General features: G+C 44.8%; 1 protein-coding gene across 4 annotated transcripts in view; it reads right to left on the bottom strand.

Annotated features, from left to right (window-relative positions):
• Nucleotides 1–1299: 1299 nt before the first annotated feature.
• The window catches only part of LOC101162197 (phospholipid-transporting ATPase ID), a 35294-nt gene continuing 11463 nt past the window's right edge, over nucleotides 1300–25130 (bottom strand). For all 4 annotated transcript variants that reach the window (XM_078953381.1, XM_078953379.1, XM_078953380.1 and 1 more), the window contains 25 exons: nucleotides 24264–24377; nucleotides 22074–22172; nucleotides 19920–19981; nucleotides 17673–17745; nucleotides 17445–17515; nucleotides 17249–17331; nucleotides 16203–16361; nucleotides 16033–16121; nucleotides 14996–15189; nucleotides 14705–14913; nucleotides 14588–14625; nucleotides 13275–13440; nucleotides 12979–13167; nucleotides 12665–12780; nucleotides 11790–11954; nucleotides 11595–11706; nucleotides 10230–10335; nucleotides 10017–10158; nucleotides 9758–9941; nucleotides 8441–8664; nucleotides 7070–7153; nucleotides 6746–6991; nucleotides 6538–6676; nucleotides 5539–5669; nucleotides 1300–5461 (listed from right to left, as the gene is read on the bottom strand). In XM_078953381.1, coding sequence (XP_078809507.1) covers nucleotides 5132–5461; nucleotides 5539–5669; nucleotides 6538–6676; nucleotides 6746–6991; nucleotides 7070–7153; nucleotides 8441–8664; nucleotides 9758–9941; nucleotides 10017–10158; nucleotides 10230–10335; nucleotides 11595–11706; nucleotides 11790–11954; nucleotides 12665–12780; nucleotides 12979–13167; nucleotides 13275–13440; nucleotides 14588–14625; nucleotides 14705–14913; nucleotides 14996–15189; nucleotides 16033–16121; nucleotides 16203–16361; nucleotides 17249–17331; nucleotides 17445–17515; nucleotides 17673–17745; nucleotides 19920–19981; nucleotides 22074–22172; nucleotides 24264–24377 — 3525 coding nt within the window. In that variant the 3' untranslated portion in view covers nucleotides 1300–5131. The remainder of the gene's footprint in view (nucleotides 5462–5538; nucleotides 5670–6537; nucleotides 6677–6745; nucleotides 6992–7069; nucleotides 7154–8440; nucleotides 8665–9757; nucleotides 9942–10016; nucleotides 10159–10229; nucleotides 10336–11594; nucleotides 11707–11789; nucleotides 11955–12664; nucleotides 12781–12978; nucleotides 13168–13274; nucleotides 13441–14587; nucleotides 14626–14704; nucleotides 14914–14995; nucleotides 15190–16032; nucleotides 16122–16202; nucleotides 16362–17248; nucleotides 17332–17444; nucleotides 17516–17672; nucleotides 17746–19919; nucleotides 19982–22073; nucleotides 22173–24263; nucleotides 24378–25130) is intronic.

The following is a 25130-nucleotide window of genomic DNA, read 5'->3' as shown; positions in this document are numbered from 1 at the left end:
CCAGTTATCTTAAGAAAAAAATAAAACATATAAAACATTCATTCCGTGTATGTATTTTTCACAGAAAACTTCAATGCTCAATAATTTTACAAAAAACCGAGTTCCCTAAAAGAGATTGAAACAAACGATTTTCTGTATTTGCTCTTGAACGCAACGGGGGTGTACTGGTTGCAGGAGCTGCTGTGTCCACAAGAGGGCGTCAAAACTTTTAACGGTAATTTCGTTACGGTCATTTTTATTGAAAATGTGTTTTTTTTTACTGATTGTTTTATTTTAAGCAATATAATTTTCATAGATTTATCTAATCTGTTTAAGGCATCAATTCGTGTATATATTAGAACATAAACACAAGGAAATTACGCTCTCTTCTTGACATAATTGCTTCTAATCATAGACACATTTGCATGTATACATACAGCACACACACATCATCAAATATAACGATTGTTAAGTAGTTTGATTAATCATATAAAGTTATTTGCTTGAAAGATGAATTGCAAAATCAAATTTACATAATCCCACCCCTATTGTTAAAACCAAAAACAGATGAAAGGGTATGTCAGTAATAAACCATCTCTGCAAAATTCAATATTCTCATTTCTACACATTTTTAAAATATATATAATTCCTATCAGTTTGCCTGTCGGGCCCATTGAAAGCTGATGGAGGATCTTCATGCTGAAGCTTCTGACATTTTGAGGTGAACCTGCACGTTTGTGGATGAATTTGTTTGTCAGTGCAGTGAACGATCCATCAGAGGTTCATATCTCCTCGCTCGCTCATGCATGTGGAGAGATGGTGTCCCTTTGGTCCATCCATCAACCTCTTTAGAATCCCTACCAGTGTTTCAATCTATTTTAAATACTTACCTTTATAGGGGCGCTTTTAATGACTTTATTGATTCTTAAATTCAAACTTATGATATTACTAATTTGTGTCGATTGATTTTAAGCGCCATCACTGTTTTGTGTGGGAGTTGTTTTATTTTGTCGTACCGTCAGACACCTCAATACTGTTTTTTTGTCTTATTGTACAGCACTTTGTAATATTGATTTTGAAAATGCTGTTTAAATAAAGTTTCTTATAATTATTATTAAATGTAAGCAGAACGTTCCTTAAAGACCTCAGAAAACACAGAAATGAAGACGCTGATTTAAATGATGAACCTCGTTTCTAACTTTTCTCTTTGCAATCAAGCAAGAACTGAAAAAAATTCATTTCTTCTAAACAGATTACAGTCCAGTTCCATCATTTAAAGTCCAAAATGTTGATAACAGAATAAACAGAGTAGGATCACGGTTAGAAGTCTTAACATTTTTTTATTGCAGTAAAAACATCTTAAAGTATAAAAGGATATGAAACAGTGATAAAAGTTGTGCTAAATATGGATGAAGTGATTAAAATTCCCTCCTATTCTGATGGAAACATTCAAATCAGATCCATACATAGTTTCTGCAGAACAGCCACACATGAAGATCCTTCCTTCAACGCGTTTTATCCGGATCACAGCAAACGTCTCATCTATTAAAAAGACGTTTTCATCTTCAGCATCTGGGACGTCCAGCATAGAGAAACACCTTCTAAGAAGACACACTTCAGAGGTCAACACTCCTCTTCCTCCTCAGAGGTGGAGGGAATGCTCCTCTTCCTCCTCAGAGGTGGAAGGAACGCTCCTCTTCCTCCTCAGAGGTGGAAGGAACGCTCCTCTTCCTCCTCAGAGGTGGAAGGAACGCTCCTCTTCCTCCTCAGAGGTGGAAGGAACGCTCCTCTTCCTCCTCAGAGGTGGAGGGAATGCTCCTCTTCCTCCTCAGAGGTGGAAGGAACGCTCCTCTTCCTCCTCAGAGGTGGAAGGAACGCTCCTCTTCCTCCTCAGAGGTGGAGGGAACGCTCCTCTTCCTCCTCAGAGGTGGAAGGAACGCTCCTCTTCCTCCTCAGAGGTGGAAGGAACGCTCCTCTTCCTCCTCAGAGGTGGAGGGAACGCTCCTCTTCCTCCTCAGAGGTGGAGGGAACGCTCCTCTTCCTCCTCAGAGGTGGAAGGAACGCTCCTCTTCCTCCTCAGAGGTGGAGGGAACGCTCCTCTTCCTCCTCAGAGGTGGAAGGAACGCTCCTCTTCCTCCTCAGAGGTGGAAGGAACGCTCCTCTTCCTCCTCAGAGGTGGAGGGAACGCTCCTCTTCCTCCTCAGAGGTGGAGGGAATGCTCCTCTTCCTCCTCAGAGGTGGAAGGAACGCTCCTCTTCCTCCTCAGAAGTGGAGGGAACGCTCCTCTTCCTCCTCAGAAGTGGAGGGAACGCTCCTCTTCCTCCTCAGAGGTGGAAGGAATGCTCCTCTTCCTCCTCAGAGGTGGAAGGAATGCTCCTCTTCCTCCTCAGAGGTGGAAGGAACGCTCCTCTTCCTCCTCAGAGGTGGAAGGAACGCTCCTCTTCCTCCTCAGAGGTGGAGGGAACGCTCCTCTTCCTCCTCAGAGGTGGAAGGAACGCTCCTCTTCCTCCTCAGAGGTGGAAGGAATGCTCCTCTTCCTCCTCAGAGGTGGAGGGAACGCTCCTCTTCCTCCTCAGAGGTGGAAGGAACGCTCCTCTTCCTCCTCAGAAGTGGAGGGAACGCTCCTCTTCCTCCTCAGAGGTGGAAGGAATGCTCCTCTTCCTCCTCAGAGGTGGAGGGAACGCTCCTCTTCCTCCTCAGAGGTGGAAGGAATGCTCCTCTTCCTCCTCAGAGGTGGAGGGAACGCTCCTCTTCCTCCTCAGAGGTGGAAGGAATGCTCCTCTTCCTCCTCAGAGGTGGAGGGAACGCTCCTCTTCCTCCTCAGAGGTGGAGGGAACTCGACATTCAATCTTTCAGAAGCAAACAAAGACAAAAACAAGAAACTATTGATGAAACACCATTAAAGGATCAATAATCAAATATGAAATATTATATCTGAAATTTCTGGGATCCTCCTCACTTTTCTGGGGCACAAAAAATGATTTTTTGTCAAACGAAGAACAAAAGAGGAAAGCTTTTTCCTATGAATCCGATAAAGTGTATTTTACTGACCGTCATCCTTAGAAAACAAACTGCTGGCTGAAAGCAGAAGGATCGTTTCCATGGTAACCCAGCTGCTGCACATCTATGGTCCGTGTAGAACCTGGACCGATGCGGTTCTGCTGCTCAGAACTTTGGCTCTGAAGCCACAACTGGACTTTAACGCAAAAGTAAACCTTTGGTCCACCAGGACTTTTCCTTTGGGTCAAAGGTCATTTTAAAACGACCACTTCTTATATTAAATTCTTCTTTTCATTCTCCTAACGAAGCAAAGATGGATAAATCATTCTAGAATATATTAAAATATTTTCTTTTTTGGATTTGTTTTACAAATTTAGACATAAAAGCTGAAGTTTAATTAAAGGAAATACAGAAGCGTTCTTTTAATGGCTTTTTCCCTTTCTGTAAAGTAAAAAACAATAAAAACAAGAACAAAGAGGATCTGGAAAATGTTATAAATTAAACGACTTATCCTTGAAAAAATATGATCTAAACTAAATTCACTTACAATCAATGGATCATTTGTACTGAGAAAAAAGGACTGAAAATAAAGGAAAGTCTGATGAAAACATCAAATTCAAAGTGAAAACAGCAGCAGCAGGAAATTTTAGTTTTTAGTTCCACCTTCTCCTCTAAAGAAGCCCAGAGATCAGAAACGGAACCGGTTCTGTTCTAAAGCGTCCGTCTCGGTTCCTTTGGCTGATCAAAATATTGATCTTAGATACATTCACCACTCTGCTAAACAGAGACTTCAGTTCAGTGATGAAGACTCCGGATGATGAAGAGGTTCAACCTTCCCTTTGATTCTCTGTAAAACCAACGGTTTCCTCTGAAAGGTTCCTTTGGTGTCAATAAAGTTTGATTTGAATGTTCTTCCCTCTGAGTGACTAAAACTGAAGTGTCAGGAAAAAAAACTAAAGCCACACATGGAAAAATGGGCGGAGCTACAAAAGAGGGGAAACATGTGGATGCAAAAAGTGGGCGTGGTTTCCTTTCCACAGGTAAAAACATCTTTTGCCATGTTGAGAGTGACAGATATGATTGTTCTGAAATGACAATAGTGGGCGTGGCTTCCTTTCTATTGGTCAGAAGAACCATTTCTTCTTGATAATCCTCTTTTTGCAGTTCAAGTTATAAACTGACCAATCAGAGGCCTTAACAAAGGTAGGTGGAGCCTGCTGGCCCCCATGTTGACAGACGTGGTGCAGCCCGCTTTCAAGTATTAGGGGTGTGGCCTTCCAACAAGCCCACTCCTGAGTGGTGAGAGTGGTTGCCATAGAAACTCAGACCGACTTACTGCTGACGTCTTTCTCCAACATGGCGGTCTTTGTGTCGTAAAGAATTGGGACAGAATCAACGTTTGGTTGGAGCCGGAATAAACCATTTTCTGTGGATGACATCACACACAGTCAGTCCAGTTCTGTGATCCGGTTAACGGTTCCGACACAAACAGATCTTTAGCTTCTCGTCACCATTTGGTCTGCTCGTGATTCAACATCTTTCTTTTCTCCTGCTACCTTTGCAGATTTTTCCTTAATTGTCCAGAGCACCTGATTGGTCGAGGATCTGCATTCCCCCCCCCCCCCTCCCCCGTGGGCAGCCTCAGAGTGGACATTTCCTCTGTTTTCTGGTAACTTTTGGTAATTTTGGTAAATAATTAACGGATGACTTTCATGGGGTCATGGTCATGGGGGGGGGGGGGGGGGGGGGGGGGGGGATGGTGTTCATCTTTTAGACGAAGCTGCTTTTGAAGATGACGATGTTTTCTCTCCTTCCTCCTGTCGTCGCGTGACGGCCGCTCGCGTCTGCGGTCCGCTTAAACTCAACCCCAGAAGAGAATTTTATTAGAAGCCTCATAGGTTGGTTTGTAAGGGGGGGCAGGTTGTCCCCCCCGTCACTGTAGGGGGGCTTTAGGATAGGCAGCTGGAGGCACAAAAGGTAGAAAATGAGAATCTCTGTAGCAAAACTGTGTAAACATGATGACCCGGGTCCGCCCTCTGTCACGGAGGCCCCCCTCCACTGGTTCCATACTGGGCGGGGCTTTACCTCTGACCTGCCCTCCTCCTGGAAAATCAAAGTCTGTTGCTGCAGCAGCAGAAAAAAATGGCGCCGTTCAGAGGGCGGGTTCTTGGATCGTCCTGTACATCTGCAGCGACGTCACCTCCACGTTCTGCGCCTTAGCGTTCTGGGGCCGCCCCGTGGGGCTGTACCCGGCAGACCGTCCCATTGGGCTGAAGCCCGTGGTGGCGCGACCCATGTTGGCGAAGCCTGAGGGGCGTGGCACAGCCGGGCGCCGCAGGTATCGACCCGACGTCACCAAGTCGCCGTAGCCCTGCGCGTGCGAGAAGGCGTATCCGGAGCGGCGGGAGCTGGTACGGCGGATGCGAGTGCGCTGCGAAGGAGGTGGGGGCGTGGCTTTGGCCTGCCTCGCCTTGAACATCACCTGAGAGAGACATTCTTTCAATGACTTCATTTGATCGGCCAGAAAACCCTGGAAGCTTCCTTCAGAGGTTCCTCTACCTTATCGTTGATGGAGGGGCAGAGCTGAGTCAGCAGGAAGCGGTAGGTGACCACCGGCAGGACGCACAGGATGGAGGTGAGAAGAACGGTCAGCCAGACGCTGGGCTGGCTCAGAGAGTTCCGGCCCGTTCCTGGATGGACCGGACGTTGGATCAGCAGCAGAACTTTGACACAAACGCCACGTCGCTCAGTCTGACGGATGTAGCGTGTCGCTCTAATCTATCTATCCATCCATCCCTCCCTCCCTCCCTCCCTCCCTCCATCCATCTATCCATCCATCCATCAACTTATCCACCCATCCATCCATCCATCCATCTTTCCGTCCGTCCATCCCTCCCTCCCTCCCTCCATCCTTCCATCCATCTATCCATCCATCCATCAACTTATCCATCCATCCATCCATCCATCTATCATCCCTCCCTCCCTCCATCCGTCATCCATCTATCCATCCATCCATCAACTTATCCATCCATCCCTCCCTCCATCCCTCCCTCCATCCATCAACTTATCCACCCATCCATCCATCCATCATCCCTCCCTCACTCCCTCCCTCCCTCCCTCCCTCCCTCCATCCATTTATCCATCCATCTATCAACTTATCCATCCATCCATCAACTTATCCATCCATCCATCATCCATCCATCCATCCATCCATCCATCAACTTATCCATCCATCATCCATCCATCCCTCCCTCCCTCCCTCCCTCCCTCGCTCCCTCCCTCCATCCATCCATCCATCCATCAACTTATCCATCCATCCATCCCTCCCTCCCTCCCTCCATCCATCTATCCATCCATCCATCAACTTATCCACCCATCCATCCATCATCCCTCCCTCCCTCCCTCCCTCCCTCCCTCCCTCCCTCCCTCCATCCATCCATCAACTTATTCATCCATCCATCCAACCATCTTTCCGTCCGTCCATCCATCCATTAGTGTCTCCTTCAGAACATGGAACCGTCTCAGAACCACGGATCTTCTGGAACGATCTTCACTCACCTAAGAAGGGAAAAGCCGCCGGCAGGATGAGGAACATGCCGTTGCTGTACAGCGTGAACGTGACGGCAAAGTACATGGCCAGACTGCCCAAAACGAAGAAGGTGTTCACCGCCGTCCAGTAGGACATCTCCAGCCCCAGCTGTGTGCGAGCAGAAACAGCGTGACCCCCCAGCAGCTTTGGCTCCGTGTGACGGACGTTCCCTCATACCTGGATGCTCACTGCAAACATCAGACACGTCTGCGTGAGCAGCGCGAAGGACTGGTAGTCGGCCACGTCTTTGCCATCGTCCCTCACGGTGTCCTGCAGGGCGGCGTAGGGGATGAAGAAGAGCAGCAGCGAGCTGTAGCAGCTGTGGAGAGCACACTTGAAGAAGGCCCTCTTGCTGAAGTACAGGTTCCTCTGACCCGGAACGTAGAGCTGCGGGTACTGGAAGCTCCAGCTGCTGCTCACATCCTAACAGCACAGGAGGAGCAAGACGGGTTTTAGGTTCTGACCCGGCTCCCTGGACAGCAGAGACAACGTGACGGTCACCTGATCGAACAGACCCATCCCCAGAACAGGAAGTGCCGTGTACATCAGGTTGTAGAGCGTGATGAACCACTCGTCGTACACCGTCTGAGGAAGAGGAGGAGGAAGACGCCATCTATGTGTGTTTATGTGAAATGATACAGGAGTACACAACAGTCTGTGCAGAATACACACATGCAAACAACAAAAACAGGTTCAGTGAAGAAAGTTAAAAAGTCTAAAGACTACAAAATACAGACACACAAACAAACACACACCAACACACAAACACACTAAAAAAACACAAACAAACACTAAACACAAATACACAAACACACAAACACACAAAAACACACTAAAAACACACAAACACAATAAAACACACAAACAAACACACTAAAAACACACAAACAAACACCTAAACACACAAACAAATACACTAAAAACACAAAAAACAAACACTAAACACAAATACACAAACACACAAATACACTAAAAACACACAAACAAACACTAAACACAAATACACAAACACACAAATACACTAAAAACACACAAACAAACACACAAACACACCTAAACACACAAACAAACACACAAAAACACACTAAAAACACACAAACACAATAAAACACACAAACAAACACACTAAAAACACACAAACAAACACCTAAACACACAAACAAATACACTAAAAACACACAAAAAACACTAAACACAAATACACAAACACACTAAAAACACACAAACAAACACACAAACACACCTAAACCCACAAACAAATACACTAAAAACACACTAAAAACACACAAACACACTAAAGACCAACAAAACACACTAAAAACACACAAACAAACACACAAACACACCTAAACGCACAAACAAATACACTAAAAACACACTAAAAACACAAACACTAAAAACACACAAACACACTCACTAAAATCACAAACACACACACTAAAAACACAAAAAAAACACGCAAAAAACTAAAGCCACATACAGACAAAATCACACAGAAACATAAGAACACACAAATAGAAATGACAAAAACAGCTTCAGTGTTCAGAGTTATAAGTTATTACGTCTAACTACACAAACTAAAACTACAAACTGTTAAACTACACAAACATGCACACTCGCAAACATACAGTATAGATGTAGATTTATGTTTATCTTCTAAATGTGGATCGTGGGTAAACTGTTTTAAAGCTTTCAATGGATAAAAAAATGTTAATAAAAACTTTTAAGAGAAGAGATTAAAAGTAAGAAGTTGAATAAAATGATGGAGAAGCTTCAGATTGATAAGGTCAGAGGGGTCAAAAGTCTAAAAAGATTAATTTGAACTGCTTCACTTTAAATGTTTGTGTTTATAAAATGAAGTTTCTGACTCACCTGGGCAGAAAAGCCGCAGAAGAAGGCGAACCAGAAGTGGACGAAGGTGAAGGTGAAGTTCTTGTAGAAGAAGTAGCGCAGGAACTTGCACATCCGCAGGTAGGACCAGCGGCCGTGCACCAGCAGGAGGCGCTGCAGGAAGCGGAACTGGGCGAAGGAGTAATCGCTGGACAGCACGGCCTGCATGCCCTCCTGGCCCGAGATCCCCACGCCGATGTGAGCCGCTGGGCGACACAGAGGACGGTTTGGTCATGTGACATGATGCTATGATGCTAACCCTTCAGCAGCCGAGCTGACGGCCCCTGAATCACCGTCAACCTCGTTTAGTCCAGTGGAGAAGAAAAGCTTTTCTCTGCTCCAGAAAGTGGAAACATCTCCACAAACTCCAGACTGTGAACTCGTAGATTCTGCATGATGACCTCTACTGTGGAGGTTCAGTGGAAGTCAGGGTGAAGTCGGTGAAATGCAGGAGACTTTCTCAAAGCTGACCACACGCACAACAGTGGTACGTTCCATTGGCATAACGTGGCCGTAGGAGCTTCAAGCGAACTAAAAGACACACCTGAGCTCACCTTCAGATGCAGACCCTCCACGGACATGGACAGCCCCAAAAGCTGTTGGACCCATACGGGTCCATGTGACCAAGGCTTAACAGTAGAACTGTACCGAAAACCTTGAACAGGTTTGATGGGGTTTTTGAAATACGGGGGCTTCCTTAACCTTTTGTTTTTAACCTGTCAACAAACTGGAATAGAGGCGTTTCTGTTCAGCTGCTGTCATCCACTCCACCACAGACACGCTGCAGCTGTTGGCCAGTAGGTGGCAGCAAAGCATCAAAAAAATGAAAAATCCTCTTTTTTGTTTCTTCAGAATAAAGAGATTGACAGTAAAAGAATGAAAATGAAGCCGTTTCCTCGCTTTTTAAAAGTTAAGAAGCATTTCAGAGGTTCTCCTCTCATTAAAGCTGATTTTTTTGAGTCTATGGTTGTGTCAAAATTCCCGCCCTAACCCCTAACTACTAAAAAAACTATATAGTGCGGCACTATGTAGAGCACTGAAATGTGATGATTATTTATGAGTCCACTGTGTTCTGAAGACAACGTTGATGGTTTAGTAAAAAAATACATTTAAATACATTTTTTGGGCAAAAATTGTTCAAACGCAATGCATTGTGGTCTATATTCGCCAATCTAGTGAGCATCGATGCACACAGATTTTTCCCAGACAGCACTAGAAAATGGTGAACGCACTAAATAGTGAGCAGGGAAGGAATTCAGACACAACCTTAGACGTGTCAGTCACGGTCTCTGCCGGTACCTTTAATCATGCTAACGTCGTTGGCTCCATCTCCGATGGCCAGGGTGACCGCCCGCTTGTACTTCTTGACCAGCTCCACCACCTGCGCCTTCTGCAGAGGAGTCACCCTGCAGCAGATCACCGCCTTGCACAAACACGCCGTCCTCAGGAAGTCCAGCTCCATGCTGTGCTCCAGGGCGTACGCCTGACACACGACGCCACGTTAGGGCTTCCCAAAAACCCCTCCTGCAGTGACGGAGGCAGAGGTGCCGCCACGTACCAGACTGTGTCCGTTGATGACTAAGCCGTAGTCCCCGCTAACCGCCTCGTCTTCGGCCGCCTCCGCTCCTTTGCCCGTAGCGGCCTCTGACAGAAACACGGAGTCCTCTGCCGTTTCTGGTTTCATGGCGTTCAGAGCGGTTCTGTTAAAGAAGACGGGTCAAACAAATGCAAACCTCTTGACCTGTAGGAAAACAGGGTTTTTGAAAGCAACCTCAGCTCCTGGTGGACTTCATCCACCGAGTGTCCAGAGATGACGAAGACCTCGGTCATCTCCTCACGCAGCAAGTTGCAGGAGTAGCCGATGTTTTCTGCAGTTTCTGCAGGGCAAACCACCAAAGGCAGTGAGAACGAACAAGTCACAAACAAGCTTCACTTTAGGAGTCTGTTCGTTCCATTTACTAAAACGTCTTTTCAGCTTTTTTGAACACTTGTGTCATTTCAGGTGTTTCAGGTCTGGAGCTTTAAGCCTCTATAGTCTGTTACAAGAAGCGTGTTCGAACAGGATGGAGCGGGTGGAGGAAGGTTTCAGGTGTGACCACAGGAAAGATGGAGCAGACGGGGGTGAGAGCAGCCAGAGGCGGGAAGCTGAGATGAAGATGCTGAGGTTCTGGATCGGATCAGGACTGAACCCATCAGAGGATCAGATGATAGATGTTCTGGAGATCAGAGCGGGAAAGCAGGGAGGAGGATGAGGAACAGGGAGGAGGATGCTGAGGGTGGAGCTACAGGAAAGGAGGAGGATGCAGCGGAGAGATGGAGGCAGATGCTGTGGCGCCCCCTAAAGGGAGCAGCAGGAAGACATGAAGTTGGATTTACAGGTTTCAGCATCTCTGAATAGGACTAAGAGGTTATAGGAAACGGTTGAGAAACGGTTGAAAAGTTGATGGTTTGAAGAGTTTTGTCTTCAAAATGAGAAAAAAAAAGTGTTTTTCTAGAACAACAAAAGAAACTGGAATCGACTCATCAACTTGTGCTTTTTCCAAACAGGCAAATATTGCAGTTTTGAAACTCATCTGAGATCCGTTTGATCTTCCAAACAAATCTGAAGTCGTGTCAGCAGCTTTCTCTTCAGATGTGTGTTCAGGAAAAAGAAACCAAAAGAGAAAATATCAAGACAGGAAGTAGCAACGTAAAGCAAAAATGCCCACAGCCTTCTTCCTGATGAAGTCTGCATCTCAGTCTCATTAAAAGCTGTTTCTTTGATTTCTTTATTCAGCAGAGAGTCGAATGTTTCCTGCTACATAGCAAAACAAAGATCTCTCACATCCCACTCTTTGAGGCAACATGTTATCCGGCTTATATCGACATTAAGGCCTGGAGAAAATGAAACGATGGGAAAACAAATGTAAACATGTCTGCATTTTGGTATTTTCTGAGCTCAGAAATGTCAAACTGCACTTAGATGACGGCTGCTAACACATTCATAAATATTTTTAAGGCCTTTGACTTGGCTATGTTTAAATAAAGGTGTTTTGGTATCAAAGTTCTGCAAACACCACGAAAAGCTGAAATAAAAGAGTCTGTATGTCCAGTTTAGCCTCAGCCTCTCAGACGGAGGTGGACTTTTTCACCGTACCCTGTTTGTCTCCCGTCAAAACCCAAACTTTGATGTCGGCTTTGGCCAACTGCTCAATGGTCTGAGGAACGCCGTCCTGTAGTTTGTCTTCTATGGCGGTGGCTCCAAGCAGCTGCAGACACCACAAGAACTTCAACGTCTACACAAACACACAGACACACAACCATACTTGACGTCAGACTAAATCTCTTTTACCAGCAGGTCCTTCTCGATCTCCTCGTACAGCAGGTCCAGCTGGCCCTCTCTGTCGTCCAGGGAGGTGCTGGCCTCATGGTGGCGCCGTTTCCACTGATCGAAATACTCCTCGTCCAAGTCCTTGTAGGCGAGCGCCAGAGTCCGCAAACCCTCCCCGGCGAACTCCTGCAGATCAGGGTGAACATGCTCTTCTGTCTGAAGACTGAACATTCATGGAGGTGAAGATGGAGGAAATAAAAACACAGACGAGGAAGAAGAGAACGATACAGGAAAGGAAAAGAGACGAGACGTTCCAACTCCACTTCACTCCATCTATTTAAAGCTACCTGCTGGATGTGCTCAGCCTGTGTGTCTGTGTATGTACGTGCACGCGTCTGCGGATGAGTGCATACGTTTGAGCTTACTTGTGTGTGTTTTTGCATGTGTGGGTATGCATGTGTGTGTGTGTGTGTGTGTCCACATATGCATGGGTGTTTGTGTGTGGGTGCATATCTGTGTGTGTGCGTGTGTGTGTGAGCGCTTGTGTTTGCATGTGTGTCTGTGTGCATGTGTCCACATATGCATATCTGTGTGTGTGTCCACATATGCATGGGTCTGTGTTTGCATGTGTAAGTGTGTGCATACGTGTGTGTGTGCATGCAGGTTTGCGTGCGTGTGTGTAGACACATGTAGTGATTGTCTAAAGTGGCTCTTCAGTGTTCGATGACAGAAAACTCAGTTCCTGCTATAGAAGTTTTGGAACGCAATTAGGGTGATTTCAGGAAACACAAAAAAATTGGCAACACCTTTGTTATGTCACCAACAAAATTAGCGAAAGAAACACACACACACAAAATACAGACACACACACACACACACACAGGTTGATGACTGACGTTCAGGTGCTCTGTAGTGAGGTCCATCAGTTTGCTGCAGGACGGATGCAGCTTCTCATAGATGAGTGTGTCTGCTCCTTTACAGTAGAGGGACAGCTTCCCCTCTGGACTCCGCACTGTAAGAAACACAGGCATGAGTGCACACACACACACACACACACACACACACACACATGCAAACACAAGCACGCACGCACACACAGACCAGAATGCATCTGTGTTTCATTTCCAGAGTGGAAAATGACCCGGGGGTGTTCATGAGAACCCCTAAAACAGAAACATGTGTGTGTTCTGTCAGCGGCGGGGTTTCGTACCGATGACCGACATTCTCTTCCGCACGTTGTTGAAATCCAGGATTGCCAGGAGTTCATAGCTGAGCTGATTTCCCATTTCCACGATGGAGATGCTGCCCGGTGTGCGCGAGCGGAAGACGAAGCCGAAGTTTCTGGCCGCGGTCACCAACGCTCCCTCATCTGGAGACTGGGCCTGATAGGAGAGCTCACCTGGGGGAGCAGAGAGACGCCTTTTCACCACAGGAAGACATTCACTTCATCAGAATGTTTTCTGCGTCAGCAGGACAAGTGAAAGAACTTTGCTCCATTTGATTCACCTTCTGTCTTCTCCTCAGCCATGACGGTGTGGCAGAGCGCCAGCAGCCGGAAGAAGGTGTGAACCTCTGGGCTCTCCAGCTTGACCGCCTCCACCAGGGAATGGTCGTGGAAAACAAAGCGGGGATCGGCGAGCGGATTGAAGGAAAAATCCACCGCGTTTTTGGACTGTGGAGGAAGGAGAGGAAATAAAAGACACAGCGGAGAAATACGCAGGTCTCAGACTCTTCTACACTTTGACATTAAAAGTATTCTGGAAATACTGAAAGTCCCACATGGGGGGGTTTTGGGTTGTCCGTGGAGGTCGTAGAGAGGAGCGGATGTATCGTCAGGGTGGTGCAGATGTCTCCTGTACCTTCTTTGAGGCTTGTCGACAATGGAACGTACTGTTGTCGTGCGTGTGGTAAGTGCGTCGTGAAGTATTTTGTGAGTTCCACACGCTTATTACATACAGATGAAGCCGTCGTACGGTGTCCTCACGCCACACTCTAGTCCTTAGTAAGGCATTGGTCACGTCTGCCCTTATGGCTACATAGGAGGTGTCTGGGGTCAAAAAGTGGGCAAACGCCACGAGCGCGCACTTATCACGTGAGCAGCAGTTACAGGACCCTGGTTCGAAACCCTTACCGCCTGTCGCCCGCAGCATGAACATTTTCTCTCCACAGGTTCACTGAGCGATCATGACATAAGCTTTATTCTAAATATACATTGGACTGCGATTGCTGGTAAATGTCTGTTTTGTTTTGTTTCACTCCGACACAACTTTGGTAGGAAAATGAAGGTTAGCTTAAAAAAACCAACACCAGCTGCCTGAGCTGCGTTTACCTGGAACCGCAAGTGGTGAACAAACCCAAACCAACCAAGTGGGAGTTAGAGGCCAAAAGGTCGAACCCGTCCACATGTGACCACTCTGCTCTGATTGGTCGGCTCCATTGGCCTCACACGACCTCGTGCAACGTTTATAAACTTCAAACCGACGATTGCAGAAAGAATTATTGATCATTTTAGGCATCAATAGGTTTGCTATAATGTAAAGTAACCTAAGGATTTTTTTATGAATCTGCTTTCTTACAGCATATTTACAATTTTATATTCAATTGTGTTAATTTCAATTTTCCAAACAAACTCGATTCGTTTATTTACAAATTCTAGAAAAGAAGTTAAAAAGTTATGCCATGAAAAATGAACTTATTTAATAAAGTTGGTTTGAAGCAGCTGCTGAAAGTAGATTTGGATTTTTTGGTGCAAAGAAAAAATGCTGCTCCTGTTGACGTAAAGTGATGAATGTTGTATTTACAGATTTGAATCTACTCACCTTAAAAATCTCTGGTCTCTGGTCGTCGCCAACATAACCTGCAAAACATTTGAGGAGAAAACCGTCGTTGATGGTACGATCCAAACAGTGGTGGAGGGAGTTCAGTCGTCGACGTACCGTAGGATTTGCCGTTGATGGAGCACTTGTTGAAGACCATGATGTTCTGGGTTAGTGTTCCTGTTTTGTCGCTGAAGACGTACTTGATCTGACCGAGCTCCTCGTTCAGGGTGGTGGTGCGGGCCTCGGCGGGGGTGTCGCTGTTGGCGTGGTACATCTTCCTGTCCCAGTCGATGTAGAAGCTGTTCCCCAGACGGATGATCTCCACGCTGAGGAAGGATCGGCACCGTTCAGAGAACTCATCTTTGCGTGAGCTCCACCCCCAGGTCTGAAGGTGAAAACCCGACAAACCTGACGTAAAGGGAGATGGGCACCACGGTGTTGAGGATGATGATGTACGACCAGAAGGTGAGGAAGGTGGAGAAACCAGCGCTGACGCCGTCTTCCCTCGGCAGGAAGACGGTGAACCCGGACCCTTCGTTGGTTTCCCAGATGTAGTTTCCAATGGCCAGAACGAAGCACATGAAGGCCAGGAAGCCAAAGATCTGCAGGGGGAGAACACGGGAGCTGTCTGAGCTTCGTCATGCTCCTGAACTCAGGCAGCAGCTCCAGCAGGAGGCCTGTTACTTCAAAGTGCTCCAGTCCAGGTAAAAAGCAGTTCCCAAGTTAGTTACTCAGAGAAAAACTCCTCAAGGTCTGAACCTAAACCTACTGTTTACATCCAGAACAGCTAATGAAAAGCAGGGAAGTTTTTGGCATTTTTCTGAAAACTGTCACTAATAAAGCAGATACACAAACAGTGAAAAATGTCAAAGTTCAAAGAATTTATTCCAAATAAATGTCACCAATTAGCAGCGACATTCATTCCTAAACTCAATAGTTTTTTATTGTAGTTTATTTAAACCCATCAGTGTATTCTAAGTGAAAAACTGTCTTTTCTGTTACTTTTTAAAGCAATAATTATGGGTTAAAGCCTTCCATTTCTGAATTTATTTGAAATTAAATTTAAAAATCATTCCTCAGTCAGAGGCGACATGAAGGGAGGTCCTGGATTTGAAGCTAAAGTTGTGAGCTACTGGCATGAAGGGGTTAACAAAAAAAGTTGAATTAAGTCCGTTTTTCATAAACAGTTATGACTTTTGGATGGAAATCTGAAGCAAAAGAACAATTGAATGTGTTCTGTACAGGAGATACGACATTGATTGACAAGGTCTACAGCCAATCAGTCATCAGAACAGTGAGACCACCAAAGGTGAACCATGAGTGAGGGAACGCTGGAAAGGCTTTGTTGCATTTTGCCTCGTCCCTTCTGGTCAATGATGCATTTATTAAAGGAGTAAAGAGTTTCATAGCATCTGGACCGAACCCGAATACCATCCATCACTCACACAGAGAACCAGGATGTTCATGAGGCGGTCTATGCTGGTCCGCTTGAACATGCTCTTCCCACAGTTTTGCATCAGCTTGGTCTCTGGACCTGACCAGGAGGAACACAAGCATGAAGGAGCTGGGAGGATCTGCTGACGGGACGAAAGCCGATCCTCTCCGAGTCTCTGACCTGCGAACAGCACCAGTCCAAAGCACCACTCGGTGTTCCTCAGGGTGCAGCCGCGCAGCAGGATCTTCTCATTGTCCAGAGAATACTTCTGCCCGGCGAAGGTCAGCGTCCCCGTGAAGCGGTCAAGGCGGTTGTTGGGGGGTTCGCATCGCACCTCACCTGAGGAGGAGACCAGAGAAGCTTCAGGATCTAAGACTTTCTGAGATAACTTTTGAAACCAGCCTGGTCCCGGACCAGAATCCGCTCGGGTGTGTTCAGACTGAATACTTGTTCTGACTTAAAGTGAACAACCAAATGTGTCCAGTCGGAATTGGTAGAAGTAGCCAAAGGGGACTTTTTTTGTTTTGTTTTGGTAAAATCAAGATGGCAGTTAGTCCCTGAGGTCAAAGGTCAACGAAACTTTGGTTTCGTTTTTCCCTTATTTTGTACAATAAGTTTTCCCTTATTGTACGAAAATGTTAAGATTCCCAAATTTCACACTTTGCGACACAACAGCTGTGAAGCTGTAGGACGCGTGGCCATCCCATAATAATCTCAAAACCTCCTTTTGACATCCCCACCAGGGGCGTTTTGGTTTTGGTTTTTTTGAGCCCCATAAGAGATTTTGGCCCCATTCATGTTTTTGCTGTTGTGATGTCATCATTTCTTGGACGGGGGAGGGGGGGGGGGGGTCACTATATGCAAAATTCATTTTCAGCGGGTCCTGGGTGTGTGCACATTTTGTTGAGTTTTTGGGTATGTGGCATGGGTCTATTTTTTGCTCAAAGGCACAGGAAGGCAGAAGAATGACGTCCAGCTGCAGCGGCAGACGGCAAATGAGTTTCAATGAGGCGGTCTGGTTTCTATGAAGGTTCTGTTTAAAGATCTACTAGTAGGAATGAAAACTATTTTCCTGTTTGCTGGCAGAAAGCTCCCCTTCCTGCCTGACGGTACAGTTTGTTCTTGACGACACGGTTGAGTTCTTCTTTCGTGACTCGCTGAGCGTCCTGTATGTTTGTGTGTGTGTGTGTGTTTGTGTTCCAGTTCCTGCTCTGCTCCGGTCCTACCGTTAAAGTCCGCCAGCTTTCCGATGTCCTCTCCCAGCTCCCCGGTCACCGGCAGGGCCTGTCGCACCTTCAAGTTGGTCTCCCTGAGGAGGAGACGGGGAGGAACACAGCAGATGTGGGATGAGCGGGGTGTGTCGGCTCCTTTTTAAGGCTTCCAAACACAAAGTAGCTGTTTTTGAGCTAAAGTTCCACAAACCCGTCCAGTTCTGCCGTTTCCACGTAAACGAGGTTGAGCGGCTCACTGCTGGAGAGCAGCAGGAGGTCCGCCTGAAAGCCCAAAGAGAAAGTATGGAAGAGATGGATGGTCAAACATGATAGCGTCTGTCTGCAGAATGATGGTAGAACTGAGGACTCGGTCCAACACCATGTTTAAACATAGAACAGGGGAAAAAAGCGAGTGTTTGTAGAATCTGTGGTTACTCACGGTGACAAACTGGTTGTTTTCCAGCTTGATGATGTCTCCCACCTGGACGTTCATCCATGTCTCGCTGCAGAGCCTGGGAACAGGAATCCAGACAGTTAGCATGAGAAAGCTGATGCCGTCAGAGCTCGGCTGGTCTGGAGGAGAGGCCGGCGGTGACAGAGCGGCAGGTTTATCTCACTGTTTAACTTCATTAGTTGCTGCTGCTGCTGCTGCTTTAATCCTTCTGGCCTTCCTGCTGCTAAAGACACGGTTTGGCATCATAACAACAAGAATGGAATAATGCTAGAAATAGGATCTGTTTTCATTTCAGGAAGCACCTTCTGCGATGGCAGGAGTCCATGTGCCGCTTTTTGACCCGATTTTTGTCTCAAATCAGCTTTTGGAACGTTCCTCAGCGTGGAAGTGGGTCCCCTTCATCTCTAGATGGGTTCAGTTTTACACGTTCCCTTCATAAATGTTGACATCATCTGGTTTCAGTTATTCACATTGACTGTATAAGAGAACTGGACTGAGTGACTCCTCCCCCCTGGCATTCCAAACAGGAATTGTCTCCAAGAAGCCAAAATCCCACAGACCTCATTCTTGATCTCATACCTTTTTTTAAAAACATTTTTTACTTTTTTCTGTAGTCCAAGTTTTAAAATGACCAATCAGATGTCTCAATAAAAAAGTAGGTGGAGCCTACTGGCCCCCCATGGCCAACGTTCAAAAGGTTTGACAGATTTTGTGTAGCCCACTTTCAAGTGGTAGGGGTGTGGCCTTCCAACAAGCTCACTCGTGATTGGTGAGAGTGCTAGCTGTAGAAACTCGGACCGACTCGGACCAATCACTGCTTACAAACCTCGTGAGTCGCAAAAAAATGGCAACTGAATTGACTTGATTTGGTTGGAGCTGGAATAAACCATTTTTATGGATGACGTCACACTGATCCGGCCCAGCTCTCTGATGCAGTCAACGGTTAGTTCTCCGGGAATCTTTTTTTCAGAAGAATGACCGCCATCAAACTTCTTTAAGACTTTTAATGGCTGCTGTGACTTTTTCTTGGTCCTCTGTCGTTGCATTTAGTCTGGCGTAGTTGGTGTGAAGATAATAAGAAAACATTCCAGGTTTCCTGAATACATAGTTCCCTCTGTTTTTCCCTTGTGCTATCTGGTGGGGTCCAGATGACCCAACTCCCAATGATAAAGTGCCTCTGAGGCACTTTATCATTGGGAGTTGGGTCATCTAGACCCAACTTTGGGAGTTGGGTCATCTAGACCCACTAGACAGTGCTCTGAACCTTTGTTCTTCAATGATTTGTGATCTTCACTGGTGTCCATGGATTACATGAAATCTTTCCACCTTTATCCACCTTTGTCATGGTAGGGAGAACACCTCAATGGAAGGGGGGGTCATCTGGACCCCACAAGATAGCACAATGGATGTCAGGGTCCACCACTCACGGTCTCCCTGTTTTGCAGAAGTTTGTGCAATTTTAAATGCTTTTTTAAAAAAATGTTTAAACAACGCACTATGTTCTGTGTCCTGATTGGCTGTAGACGTCGCCAATTAATCTCCTCCATGTCACGTCTCCTGTACAGAATGCAATCATATCTTCATTTAGTAATCCTGGACGTATTTTCCCATGAATGCTTCAAAGTTTGAGAGTTTAAAGAAGAGAGAAAAGTTTGAAAAGTTTCATGTCTGACTAAGAAAAGTGTAGAAAGTGTGTAGTGAAGAGTTGTGCAGCCTTAAAACTCCTGAATTATAGCATAAATTGTATGAATTGTAGCATAAAAATGACTACTTTTCGGATTTCGACCATGGCGGGTCGACTATGGAAGAGTTTACATTCCACCCAAACAGGCTCAGTGTTCATGAGAGGCTTTCAGAGCGAATGGAGGCAGAATCTTGTAGAAAAAGTCGACTTTCTGAATGGATCACAAGATGAGAAGAAATGTTGGTTCCCAAACTAACAGGCAGAATCTCTTCTATTTATGAGTTTGTCTTAGAACGTTGGAGACGCTCTGAGGTTTCATAGGATCTTTATGTCCGTCCAGAGCTGCAGATGTTATGGATCATCTTGACATGATGGGGGGCATCAACAGTCTTTGGGGGTCACAAACGATTTAAACAGATACAAATGAACCCTATTTGGTTTTTGTGGAAAATTCCTGAGGGGGCTTCCCTGAGGAACGCCTATCGGTGAGGAAAGCCACCTAAAGACAGTAACAACAAACTTAGAAAGCATAAAAAAACCAAACGTACTTTCGGTCAATAAGGACTTGAACTTTTCGGTTGTTGACTCGGTTGTCGCTCCTGTGGCGATTCTGGAAAAGAGATGAACAAGAAAACAAGGACAGCTCTGAGTCAGAGGAAGAACAGAGTCAAGGTTCTTCACCTGTACTTTATCTTCTCTGGAATAAAAACCTTCATTTTATCTGAAACAGTAAACATAACACATTCTAAAGATGGTGTCTCTTCTCAGGCCCTTTTTGTCAAACACAGCTTAAAAAGATGGAGGAGATTTCCTTTCACCAGAAAAGAAAACATCCCCAGTTATATCTAAAGCAGAGTTAATGTTCTACTTTATCTGCTTGTTTTAAAACAGAGATGTGGGAGTTCTGTTTGATGCAAAATTACTGATTAACGGGTCAAACTAACCAGCAGAAGGTTTCTGGTGAAACCTGGGAAGGAAAGAAACCGGATGGAGAATCCCTGAAGCCCAGGAGGTCAAAGAGTCTTTGTTAAAAAACTCCTTCTGGGCTCTTTGCCGAATTCAAACCAAACATTTTCCGCCAGTAATTCACTTCTCTCCATAATTGATGCTCACTGTCTAATCTAAGGGATTATCCTTGTCATGCCTATAAACTGTGACCGTCGTCATGACACAGAAACACATGCAGCTTTGTTGAATCATGCTGCAGGTCCATCAAAGTCAAACAGTTTTGTAAAACTCCACAGGAAACATTTGAAGCTGTAGAAACGCGTTTAACTCTCTGGTTAACTGTAATATTCTGATCTAAAATACTCAGCAACAATAAGATGGTCTGTTCCAGGAGTTTGGTTCTATAATGCTATGTTCACACCAAACATGCGATGCGTGTTCTTGAATGCGCCAAACGCAGATTCTTTCATACTGGACAAACAGGGAGGGGCTTCTCCTTCTTCTCTGTTTGCTACTGTTGACTAGGGCGTGTCCACCACCTACAGTTGGAAGTGGAGCAAATCTGGCTTTTTCCAAAATGATTCTGAGGTCGTGTCAGAATTCCCTCATTACTGCAGGAATACCCAGGATCTTATTGCAATTCAAAAGAATCCTCACTACTTTTCCTTTTTTATAAACACCAAATAATGACATCACCGGCAATTTTTTCATGACATCACAATTCCTGGGGGCTCCATCACAGGGTGGTAGGGTGTGGTTGCGCCGGTAGGTGGTGGTCTTCTCTGGGACCAATGACAGGTCAACATGGTATCCAGGAGACAAACTGGGTCTGAGGCCCCTCCCCTTTGTAGATGTATTTGCTTCTCTGAACCCCCCCCTTTTCCAACCGTCTGTCTTCTCTTTCAAGTATCTATACATTATTGTCTTTAGATGAGCGTGAAGTGACGTTGAACCAACACGGAGGGGCATCGCCTCAGGAGGAGCTTCCATCACAACCAGACCCGCAGAACGACTCGTTTCTGTTCTCTGACCCGAGGTTCTACTCCAGACAGTTTGACCGGAAATCCATTCAGCGGTAGCAGAAGTAAAAAGTCACTTCCTCCTCTTGGTCTGAAGGGAATTCCGTTCTCTTTCAGCTTCCCAAAAGCGACGGATGGACAGAAATCCCTGAACTTCTGCTCGGGTCATCATGAGTTTAGTGAGAAAAGAAAAGGCGACTTTGTGATTTCTTAGTTTTAACCCCAAAGAACAGGGTCTGAAAAAAAAGAGGGACTAAGATAATCCAATAAAGACCATAGATGAGACTGAGGTAAAAGATATTTACAGAAATGCACCAAAAGTCATTCTTTCATGGTAAAAAGCCACAGTAAGATCCGCGATCACACGCTGTGACGGCAGACGGTTCTGCTAAATGAGGATTGAAGAGACCAGAATAAATAATGATTACAGCAAAGGCCAGATAAGACGAGAAACATTCCGTCTGTGCGGCGGCCAGATGAATAAACAGCAGATTATGCATAAAAATCATCCGTCCCTCATGAGTGGAAACCTAACTAAAAGCTACGAGACTGTGTTAACACTTATTTGTATTTTTTGACTCACAAAGAATACATTTAACTGGATGGATAAACTAAAATGTTAGAAAACTGGACAAACATCATTTATTCTTTGTCACATTATTTCAATTATCTAGTGTTAGTTTTCTATGCAAACCGCATGTGCGTGGGAGGTGGTGACAGAGTGAATGTGCTTACGATGTCATCGATGGCGTCTTTGGCGGCGGTGACCGACAGCACCAGGATCAGAGGAACCACCGTGGTGAACCAGGACAGGGAGGAGATCTGTGGAATCACCTGAGCGACACAAAGACAACCTTCAGATGTGACTGACGGATGAGAGACAACAAAAGAATAAAACTTTTTCTATCAAAGAAGTTAAATCAAGTGCAAAAAAAGGATTTCACTTTAGAGAAAGTAATATTCCCTTTGTGTTGTCAAACTGTGGGTAATTTATGTGCGGAAACCATTGACTGTATATGAGAACTGGACTGAGCCAGTGTGATGTCATCCATGGAAATCGGGTTAGGGTCAGTTCAGTCGCCATTTTTTTTGTGATACGAAGGCCGCGCTGTCAAAGCCAGATGTCAGTAAGCAGTGATTGATCAGAGTCGGTCTGGGTCACTGTTTCTATGGCAACCACTCTCACCAATCAGGAGTGAGCTTGACGGAAGGCCACACCCCTGCCACTTGAAAGCGGGCTACATGAAATCAGTCAGACGTTTTGAATATTGGATGTGGGGGGCAACAGGCTCCACCTACTTTTTTCATTGAGGCATCTGATTGGTCAGTTGGTAAAGAAAAAATATTCCGAAAAAACTATCAAATGAAATTGTCAAAAAGAAGTTATAAAAAAAAAGGAATCAGACCCAGAATGAACTAATAGAACGATAGAATAACAGCTGTTTGTTTCTCTACAGACGTCTATGGGATTTTGTTTCTTGGAACCACTTCCTGTTTGAAACGCCAGGTGGGCGGGGCCACTTAGTATCTTTGTCAGCTTAAACCATTGACTGTATCAAACAGTGAACTATATTTCCTTCTTTTTTGACGTGTGTCTGTCGCCGTGGCAACAACTGTTGGCTACGGTGCAACGTGCTGGTTTCACACTCAGTGAGGTAATTTCCGGCACTGGATAAGAAACGTCCTTATTCCTGCGCACACATCACTCAACGGTTTCCTGTTTGGCTGCAAACGGTGTCATCGTGACAGGGGTGGACGTGATGCTGTGGTCGTTGAAATGTCGGACAGCAGACGATCAACAGATGACTCAGAAAACGCTCTTCATGTGCTGAGAGGAGTAATGTTTTCATCAGCAAAGCAAAGGAATTGAACCAGCAAAGCCTGATGGGACGGCACCAGCCTCCATCAAGCAAACGGACGCATCCGTCCAGCGAACCTGTTTTTAGGGGGAACTCTACGTCCACAAAGGAACAAAACAAAAGATGAAGTCATTTTAGGTATTTTCCTTTGACAAACCAAACACAAAAAACTGTTTCTGGAAAAACTCTGGAAAGAAAATTCATTTATTTAAAGGCAAAACGTTGTTTTTCTCCCTCCTTAAACTGTGTTTTGTAATTTGTGTAATTAGTATTTTGATGAGCCCCTTAAAGCCGGAGAACTCACAGAGTCACATTTGGCAGCTTTTTTTGTTTTAAAATTTTCAAATTGTGTTTATTTTAATAAATAAATAAATGAAGTTGTTCTCCACCCGTTCGTCTGTGAAGACTTCATCTGTCTGTCATCTCTATCTTGGAGAAAAAAACGTATTTTGAATTATTAGAGAAACCACAAAGAAATGATCTCACAAGTTTTGACTAAATTTATCCCTTTAGTTGTTTTGTCACCTTTTTTTTCTTTCTTTAAGTTATTTTTAATAAACAAAGACGTCAAATGTTTTTTAAGAGTCCTGAGGGAAATAGTTTCTAGTTCTTCAGGCTTAAATCTGAAAACAAAAGAACAAAAATAAACTAATTCCTGCTGGTTTGAATTGAAAAATCTGTGATCCTGTTAGGATTTAGATTTCTGGAATAAACTCAATACTTAAAGTTCCTGTGTAAGCAGAATTCCTCAAGTAAAATTCATTTTTCCAGTGGAAAAATAGCCAAAAACAGGTAAAGTTACAAGATACTAATGTTACCAGAAATAAAAACTATCATCTGCCAAATTCAACGTTGTAGAAACAGTGACGCTGTCAACAAATTCACATTTTCTGAAATGAACGACAATTAAAACCCTTCAACAACTGTTAAAAATAACCTGATTATTTTAGGTGAAAGGCTCCAAAAATTATGTCTTTAGGGCTACCTTTACTTTCCCAGATGTTTTACTGAAATCTTTTTGATCGTGGAGTTTTTGAAAACGTCCGGCCTTTTCCTCCGAACTCACCTGAAGCACCAGCAGAACCAGGAAGTAGGCGTTAGCGATCCTCTGGAACTGTTCAAACAGGTTCAGGGGTAGGAAGGTGAAGACGTTGTACTTGGAGGTCTTGATGGCATTTGTCTAGAAAAAAGGGAACAAGAACAACAATATTATGTTTTTGACCATTTAAAGATGGTTTCTTTCACATCCAAATAACATTTGCAAAGACAGAAAGATGCCCCAATAAACTGCATTTGCCCCAGTAAACTTCTGAATGAAAAATTCCCATAAGCCCCTCCTGACTGCTGTTTTAGTCTCTTCTCCTCAGACGTGACGGGTATCTCTAACATCTTCATAGACGGCGTTACTGTAAATCTAAAATGTTACTGGCGGTCCTCAGGGCTCCTTCCTGACACCGCTTCTTTTCTTTCATGCTAGCATGTCTTCATCCTCCCTCATTCCTCACTTAACATGAATAAAAAACACATTTCTTTTCAAAAATTCTAAAGCAGTTTCCCTATCGTTCATTAAATCATTAAAATTATTTTACTCATCGCATAAGTCTTTGTCCTTTAAGTGCCTAAACACTTAAAGGGGTAAATTTCACACCGACAACAAACCAGTCGGAGCCACAAAGTCTGACTTCACCCATTAGAAATCGAAGACTTCCTTTCAAAATAAAAGACACCCTGTGTCACAAAGGATCACGTCAGTGCAGTAAATGTAGTAGTAGCAGGAATTCTGATGTCAGAAGTAAAGTTCTTTTTACCATTTGTGGTGCATCTCAAACAGAAATTCATAAATCTAACAAAGTCAAAGTAAATCTGAGCTAATTAAGAGATCCCACCATATTGTTGAAGCATAACAAATCTCTGAATTTGTTCAAAAATAAAA

This window comes from Oryzias latipes, chromosome 9 (assembly GCF_053564925.1).
Source record: "Oryzias latipes strain Hd-rR chromosome 9, Olatipes_Hd-rR_3.1".
Classification (NCBI taxonomy): Eukaryota; Metazoa; Chordata; class Actinopteri; order Beloniformes; family Adrianichthyidae; genus Oryzias; species Oryzias latipes.
Note: the sequence above shows the minus strand (reverse complement) of the source record. Positions and strands in the feature narration are given on the sequence as shown.